This window comes from Myotis daubentonii, chromosome 9 (genome assembly GCF_963259705.1).
Source record: "Myotis daubentonii chromosome 9, mMyoDau2.1, whole genome shotgun sequence".
Lineage (NCBI taxonomy): Eukaryota > Metazoa > Chordata > Mammalia > Chiroptera > Vespertilionidae > Myotis > Myotis daubentonii.
The window spans coordinates 24,975,969-24,985,150 of NC_081848.1; the positions used below are offsets into that span (position 1 = coordinate 24,975,969).

General features: G+C 38.2%; 1 protein-coding gene across 6 annotated transcripts in view; it reads right to left on the bottom strand.

Moving 5' to 3' along the window:
* C9H11orf54 (chromosome 9 C11orf54 homolog) overlaps nt 1-9,092 on the bottom strand; it is a 16,775-nt gene extending 7,683 nt beyond the window's left edge. Inside the window, exons 1-3 of one of the 6 annotated variants that reach the window (XM_059708141.1) lie at nt 8,988-9,092; nt 4,739-4,890; nt 2,302-2,400 (exon numbers count right to left, since the gene is read on the bottom strand). In XM_059708141.1, the coding sequence (XP_059564124.1) occupies nt 2,302-2,400; nt 4,739-4,793 (154 nt within the window). In that variant the 5' untranslated portion in view covers nt 4,794-4,890; nt 8,988-9,092. The other 5 variants (XM_059708145.1, XM_059708142.1, XM_059708139.1 and 2 more) reach the window with 5 other exon arrangements.
* Nucleotides 9,093-9,182: the final 90 nt, after the last annotated feature.

Genomic DNA, 9,182 nt, shown 5'->3' on the forward strand with positions numbered 1-9,182 from the left:
TTAACATCACAGTACAGCTAGATATAATTTGGGAGAAGACTTAATTACCTTTTGTCTGAGAAAAAGTAGTTTTATCAGTTTCATACTAACAGCATTACACAGTAGATATAATTGCTCTATTTCTTCAGCTATGCATATGGCAGATGTACACAATTCTTTTAGGTTACATTTATAATTAGCTATTTTGTACATGTTTTCCATGGGATCAGCAGAAATTGCTCATGGATAAGACTCTTATCATAAGTGACAGTAATGCTGAAGTTTAGAGAAACCACCAATAGAGTACTATTTTAGTAGTTCAGAGAAAAGACAAGTAATGGCTAAAAATGGTGACTTGTAGAGATGAAAAAGGAAATTAAGACAAAAGAAGAAAGAACAGGCAAATATGATGAGTTAAACTTTAGACATGTAGACCTCAAGTTGTCCTTAGCATATATAGGTGGAGATGTCCTATATATGACAGCTGGAATTACTGATCCACAGCTAACAAAAAAAAAGATCTAGGCAACATGTACGTATTTCAAAGTTGTTGTATCCAAATAGTCATTAAAACCACAGGGGTAAATGGACAATCCAAGAGAGATTGTACAGAATAAGAAGAGGCTGAGAAAAGAATTCTGGAAAACATCCAAATTTAATAGCCTGCTAGAAAGAGAAGAAATCAGGAGAAATGAGGAAGAAAAGAAAAACACAGAGGTAGGAAAGGCCCCAAGAAAGACGAAGCAAAAGAACAAAAGAGAGGGGAGAACCAAGGGGAGAGAGAGTGTCAGGTAACAATGGGCAAAAAGTATGAAGGATGTAGAGATCAAATAATTCTAGTAAACATAGCAAGGTCACTGGGGACACGAGCAAGATCAGTTCATGTAGAAAGCGCCTAACTATGTTTGTGAAAGGTCGTATATACATATCTGACTTCCTTAGTATTGTAATTTAAAGACTCCTAAGTTATTGACCAGAAACCTCTTGTTCAAAGTATAACCCTTTGGATGACAGAATTAAGATTAAACATTTTTTTCTTTGTACCCTCTGTGATTTCTGATTTTTATTTTATTTATTTGATTTTTTTAAATTGGGGGGAGAATGTATTACTCTAAAAATTGGAAGAAACATAGCTATAAAAAAGCATTGCACTAAGTGCTTTCAAGGTGTGAAGATAAATTGCCATCTGGCACACAAAACTTCTAGAATTTACAGGTCTACTTAAAATCAAAGGCTGTTTAAACTGGAAAGACACCTCCTCCCCGTCCCCAAAAGGACATTTAAATCCCCCATGAACCCCAGGGACATTAATGAGCTTTCCCAGGGTAATGAAATCTGAATGTGGCAGAGAAAGAACCAGAGTTCAGGACTTTCATGTAAAACTATTTTTTAACAAAGATGTCAGTTGCATACTAAAAGAGTGAATAAATATTAGTGTTTATCTTCAAATTTTTCATCACAGTAGGGTATAGCAGACCTAGATTTGAATCCTGCTTCAGTTTTCACATCTATAAACGAGGGCTAGTACTTACCTTGCAGTGTTATTGTAAAAATTAAGACATCAGATATAGGTATCTATCATACTCTGTCAAATTATATTTACTCCACCAATATTAATTTCCCTTTAATAACAATTAAATTAATAATTAAGTAATTATTATTCTCATCTTATTTTTTAATATATATTTTTTATTAATTTCAGAGAGGAAGGGACAGGGAGAGAGAGATTGAAACATCAATGATGAGAGAGAATCATTGATTGGCTGCCTCCTGCCTGCCCCCAATTGGAGACCAAGCCAGCAACCCGAGCATGTGCCCTTGGCTGGAATTGAACCCGGGCAGGTTGGCGCTCTATCCACTGAGCCAAACCGACTAGGGCTATTATTTTCACTTTAAACATGAGCTGGAGATCACTTGGCAAATTAGTTGAAGGATGTAAGTATTTAAGAGATGATTCAAATACAAGGTTTTAAAGTTCTCTTCACATCTTGAGTAAATATTTAAGTAAGTTTCCATAACAGTCACTTGACCACTTAAAAACAAAATTCTCATGTAATAGCAAGGATTCTAGCCTACTAAATATTTATTATATACCCTATGAAAGTTACTAAAGTACATAAAACACACCATCTTTCCACAAAAGTACAAAATGATATTTGATCAACACAAAAAAAAACAGTGAGCATAGAAATTAAGCACAATTTAGTCTAAAAGTTGAAACAATATCCTTATTTGTAGATACTTTAAAATTATCCTTAAAAATCATTCTGATTTCAGAAAAAGATTAAGACTGAAATAAAAGTAACAGCAAAAATTGCTTACCTTTTACAGGAAAGGTAAATGGCTCCTTAGTCAAATCAGGGCAATCAACTACAGAGACCTGCACATCAGCAAAGTTATCCTTTAGCCCCTTCTGCAGAACTAATAAAGACAAGGAAAGCGATTACTTAGCATTAGGTAAAAATTTGTCACCACGTATCGAATCTTCCCTCAACTTTTTTTGTGTGTCACACTTCTAATCTAAACTTGAATAATTAAAAAAGAGGGAAAAGGGATCTTATTAATGAATACAATTCGACATTAGACACATAGTCAATCACAAGGTATCATGTAGACTAAGACACATAAATACCAGTATACAACATAGTGATTATAAACCACTGAGGAGAAACACGGCACTCAGGTGAGGACTACCTTTCTTCTGGGGAGAGGATTCCAAAGACATATTGAAATGTAAATATTTAAACTGATAGAAAGTAAGCAATTACATGCAACAACTTCCTTGAAGCTTACAGGTTGAGAAAGCAAGACACAAAAGAGTATATATTATATGATGTATTTAAAAAACGGATCCCTAACCTAAAGTGACAGAAGTCAGGACAGTAGCTACCTCTTGCGTACAGATATTGACTGGGAAAGCACATGAAGGAGCTTTCTGCAATGCTGGAAATACTTTATATCTTGATCTTGATGGTAGTGACATGGGCATAAATATGTTAAAATTCATCAAGCTGTACACTTAAGATTAGCGTACTTTACTATAGATATATTATGATTCAATAAAAAGTAAGAAAGTGCCCTGGCCGGTGTGGCTCTGTTGGAGCACCATCCCATACACCAAAAGGTGGGTGGGTTTCATTGCCAGTCAGGGCACATACCCAGATTGTGGGTTCAATCCCTGGTTGGGGTGTGTATGGGAGCAACCGATTGATGTCTCTCTCTCTCTCTCTCTCTCTCTCTCTCTCTCTCAAATTAATAAAAAACACACCCTTGGGCGAAGATTTTAAAAAAAAAGTAAAAAAGCAAACAGATGCCGAAACCGGTTTGGCTCAGTGGATAGAGCGTCGGCCTGCGGACTGAAGGGTCCCAGGTTCGATTCCGGTCAAGGGCATGTACCTGGGTTGTGGGCACACCCCCAGTGGGAGATGTGCAGGAGGCAGCTGATCGATGTTTCTCTCTCATCGATGTTTCTAACTCTCTATCTCTCTCCCTTCCTCTCTGTAAAAAATCAATAAAATATTAAAAAAAAAAAAAAAAAGCAAACAGATGTCTCAATGTTATAAATCTAAGAGCAATATACTTTTAAGGATGAAAAGTTCTTATAAAAATTTCTCTGAAAGTAGTGTCAACCATTAGTTTAAGTCCTGTAGAATCAGAGCCTCTAAAAACAAGAAGTCATCCTAAATCTAGCCTCAGCTGTCCTGTCATATCAGACTGATAGAAAAGAAACACTAGCAAAGAGTACTAGCAAAACAAATGGTTTATGAGCTGCCATTCAGTTTTGGGAAAAAATGGGAAGATATAAGAGAGTCACAACCAAGTAAAATATGAGTCCACTTCTTGACTTCAACCTTATCAGAGGGAAAGAGGAACTACCAGGACAGATACACTGTGAGAAATAAGGTTAGGTTTTAGAGGTAGCATCAGAATACAACCTAAAGGCTGTCAAACAAATGTTAGCATTCTGACAGGCTCTCCAGTTTCACATTATTCTTTCTTCACCCGGCCAGCATGGCTCAGTGGTTGAGCCTCGACCCAGGAACCAAGAGGTGGTGGGTTCAATTCCTGGTCAGGGCACATACCTGGGTTGCAAGCTCAATCCCCAGGAGGGGTGCGTGCAGGAGGCAGCCTATTGATGATGTTTCTCTCTTATCGATGTTTCTATCTCTCTATCCCTCTCCCTTCATCTCTCTCTAAAAATCAATAAAAACACATTTAAGAAATTATTCTGTCTTCATTTTATATTCCTATTTTTTCTCTTTATTTTCTATCTTGCCACCTAATTTATCTTGTGAAGCTGTCTTAAATTCTTGTTTGATCAAGGTGAAATACTTAAAAATACATGGAGACAGAAGCATATAAGCAAGTTCATTGGTAGTCTGTCATATGGGGTTGGGAATAGTATATTGGGAACCTGATTAATACACCACAGTAGGTTATGTGTTTAAAGAATACTGTAACTGATAAAAAGTTAATAAAGCAAAATTGTGCAATTCTTTAAGCACCACACACCCTTAAACCTTAAAGGTAGATTATTATATTTATTTTCATTCTGTAAAATTATCAAGAATCTTCAAATAGTGAGTTTAATTTTTCTCTGAGGGCCAGAATTTTGAACTCTCAATACAAATAGTATAGAACAGGTATTGAAAAGGAAAACGAGTTCTGGATTGAAAGTACTATTGCATAAATCATATCTTAGAATACTTTAATTTTTCCCCTTAAAATAAATATAAAAACTTTTAAGTATTGTACTTACCTCCAACAAGTTCCTCTAGACTTGGCATATGAAAAGAATACTCAGCACAGGCCATTTTCTTACTGCTTCACGCGTGAGGATGCACAAATAAAACTACTGCAGGCTAATTATCATAGGAGTTCACAGTGCACCATGTACAACTAGCTGCTGCTCTGGAAATGAACATTCAGAGTTCAGTTACATAAAGAGGGCAAAAGGGCATTAGTTTTCTGTTCTCACAGAAAGGCAGCCACGCCCAGCCGGTGTGGCTCAGCGGTTGAGCATCAACCTATAAGAATCAGGTCACCCGTTTGATTCCTGGTCAAGGCACAGGCCCAGGTTGTGGGCTGAGCTCAACCCCCAGCTCTCCCTTCCTCTCTGAAATCAATTAAAAAAAATATATAAAATCAATAAAAATAAAGAAAAGCAATCACAACTTCTAGTATTCAATATTCCCAGTGACAAAATGTCCAAGTAATCTCTTTTAATTCAGATACTTTATATAATTGACATTTAAAATAGACAAGAAATGGCAAACCAAGAGGGCACATAGTTCATTATCTTTAGTCATAGACCTGGATTGAACATGGGGTTTTCTAATGGTTGGGATAAGGACTATAGGTCCTGAAATAAAAAGTAGTTATTAAGCTTTATGAAGTAATGAAATGGTTGTAGATAACAGTATAGAATGCTCAAGTACTTCTATATAATAGATCATTTGTGTTTTCTATTCTATATTTGACATTAGGCTAAAAATTAAACAAGTTTCTTAGATCATCACTTTTAAAAAAGAAAATTTAAATTACTAGAGAAATAACTCCTGTTAATGATTAGCTTTTGAAATTCAAATTTTCATTTACAAATTAACATACTTTCTTAGTAAACAGCTTCAATATTTAATTATTCTGATAATCTAACCAATTATAATTTGATATTTTAAAAATATGTGCTAGGGCCCTAGCCACTTGGCTCAGTGGGTAGAGCGTCAGCCTGCGGACTGAAGGGTCCCAGGTTCGATTCCGGCCAAGGGCACATGCCTGGGTTGCGGCTCGATCCCCAGTAGGGGGTGTGCAGGAGACAGCCGATCAATGATTCTCTCTCATCATTGATGTTTCAATCTCTCTCTCCTTCTTCCTTCCTATCTGAAATCAATAAAGAAATATATTTTAAAAAAATATGTGCTAGGTATATTTTATAATAAGTAGCCATAGATACATAGAAATTAGTATCTTACCTCAAATGTTCAGGTGATAAATTGTGCAAGCAGAGGGAGATAAATAAGATAAAGGCAAAAGAAACAAACAACAGTAATGAGGTGGGCAGGAAATCCCACTCTAGGCCAGCTGTAACTAGGAACGAAGCAAAAGTTGAGAGTGTCTCTAAGAACACTGTTGGAACTCTCATTAAAACTGTTAATGGAAAACCTCATTAATCTGAATAGGCTCTGCTAGCTACATGGTTACTCAGTAAATGAAAGGTGGTCCTTCTGCAGCACTGGAAAAATTCTTTCAAAAAGTTTCTTTTTAACTTTTCCAGAGTCCCAGGTTTCTTAAAAAATGAATTTTTAGTTTTGATGATAATTCCAAACTACATATCTCCCACAAATATGCTATTGCATACACTTAGAACTTGACATTTATTTCAGTACTTTATCAAATACCAACTTTCATTATACTTTAATTAATATGCATATTCTTGTCTCCCAAATAAAAGATAAACTGTTGATAATGGGCCCCAAGTTCTATATAATTATAATTCAATGATCTCAAACATATTTTTAAAATAATATATTTTTATTGACTTCATAGAGGAAGGAAGAGGGAGAGAGAGATAGAAATATCAATGATGAGAGAGAATCACTGATTGGCTGCCTCCTGCACTGCCCACACTGGGGATCAAGCCTGCAACCCGGGCATGTGCCCTTGGCTGGAATCGAACCTGGGACCCTTCAGTCCGCAGGCCAACACTCTATCCAGTGAGCCAAACCGGCTAGGGCCTCAAACATATTTTTAATTGAGTAATCTATAATTGTTCAGGAATTAGACATTTTAATTTTTCCTTTAGAAATAATTTCAGATGGACAGAAATACATATAAATAATTCCTGTATACTCTTCACCTCGATTTTCCAAGTGTTAACATCATACTTTCTTTACCTTACATCCAGCAAGTACTAATTAAGAACATGTCAAAATCTGCTCAATTAACATAATTTATTTATAATGAGGATAATAAAAGCATCCTAGATATTTCTACTTCTAGTACAAATAATAATGACTCAAGTTTAAATTCAAACATATCCTAATTTTACACCCTTTACTATCTTTAAAAAGGTCAGTTTTTTTGGTTTACTTTTTCACCAAAATAGAAAGTCCAACCCTGGGGGCTGTAGCCTGAATAACTGGTTTAGAAATGTAGAACTTCAGTCAAGCCAACATCCCAGAAGGCAGCGTGGTAGTGTGTTGAAGTGGGAGTTGGAGGGGTGATGAGAGAAAGGGATATAAACTCAGAGTGGCTCCAGGACAGCTGTGGGCCATATGGAGGCACACAGCTCTTACCTCTCATACTCCATTGCTGAGAGTCAGTGGCCCAGAAGTAGGGTCTAGAGATGGGAATAGAAATAGGAACCAGCTGGATAAATGGAACTGCAGAAACAATGGGTGAATGAGCTATGGTAACCAAGCTGATAACTATTTATTAACTGCATTTTATGTACCAGACACTATGTTAGGCACTTGACAGACATTCTCTCAAAACCCCTTACAATCATGCTGATGTCCTCATTTCTTAAGAGGGAACTGGCTAGAGAATACAGTATTTACCCGACACCACAGCTATTATAAGTGGCAGAAACAGAATTCAAGCCAAATCTAACACACTGCAAAGCCAGAACTCATCACATATGCCAGTTAACCAGTGAAGGAATGACACATTTCAGCTCACAGTAAGGAAGAATTTGTATTGAGTGATCTTACAGCATTGAGGATACCTGTGATGATCTGTTTGCTTTGTTTATTCCCCCTAGACCGGCATCTCTTTGAAGATAGGGCTGTTTCTCACGTCTGACTTCTATTACAGAACAAATTCAAATGAGTAAAGTTGAGGATCTAATTGGCTTTATTAAGAGATCCGTGAACCAGGCAGCATCCCATCCATTAAGTAGAAGGGCACTCCCAGAGATGGGCCATAAATGGAAGGTTTTTCTAGTCTGAAGGGTGTGGCAGACAAGTTATTAGCAAAAGAAAAGAAAGGATTAGTTTTAGGCCAAGTTCTATTCTTTTGGGGTGAAAGGGCCGGAGGGTTGTTTATCAAGCAGATTACCGCACTAGTTTTGATCTGGATATTCTAGAATCTATGGATTGGCTTCCAGTCAGTACAAAGGTTCCCTATTTTGAGTGGCAATCAAAGCATGATCCTTTCACAGCTTACATTTTAGGACCTTTAATGATACTTTTCCTGATTTTTCAGCAAGTGACCCTGCATTTTCATTCTGTAATGAGCCTCACAAATTACATGCCCAGTGCTTCCTAATACGGCAGTGGATGGGACATCCATACCTGTCCTGGAGCTCACAGTATTTCATAGACTGGACATGCCCACAGGCTCAGACTTTCTATGCCTAGAATTGTTCATTATTGGGAGCAAAACTGAGTGAAGAGACCGGATTACCTTCTAGGTCTGCCCAAACCTGAGATGACCCTAACTATAAGACTAGACAGGTTGACTGCTTATCATATGACACAAGAGGTCTGAACATGCACAAATCAGACCAGCTTATTCCGTTTTGTGACCGCTTTGGGGAAGAAGCCCCACCAAAACTAAGCTAGTTTTTAAACTGGTTTATGTTAATACTCGGGAACTAAGGGGGCGGGGAGGCTGAGGAAAGGAATTTATCTCCAGTGATATGTTAACCAACTCCTGGGAGGCTGACCCCACTCTAGAGTTAAACAGGGAACGAAAGTCCAAAGGTGGAGAGAACTGGGTGCCCTACGCAGTAACACGGGTGCCAGTACAAAGGTCCCATATTTTGAGTGACAGTCAAAGCAAGATCCACAGAAGAGATTTCTGAAGGCAAAAGGAGACCTAATCCGACAACAAAGCACACTAGGCACCACGCACACCCACTCACCCACACCCGGGACGCCAGATGTGCAAACGCGAGAACACCGGAAACAAAGCCGGCTGTTCCCTCGCAGTTCACACCCGTTCTGCCCACTTGTCCGCACAATTTCTTCCCGTCGTGTGCCTGTGCTCTTGGCTATAACACTTACCTAACGGGTTAGTTACGGAAGCCTGCGCCTAAGCCCTGCCTCAGGCAACCCCGCCTCCTCTGGGTTGGAGTTCAGGCCCCGCCCACTTGTCATCGCTCCTCCCCCCGGTGGCCACCTGGGCGGCGCTCCCCGTACTCCCGCCTCTCGCGTTCTTTCCGGAGCCAAACTGTTATCGCGAGAGTTTGGCCTCACTCT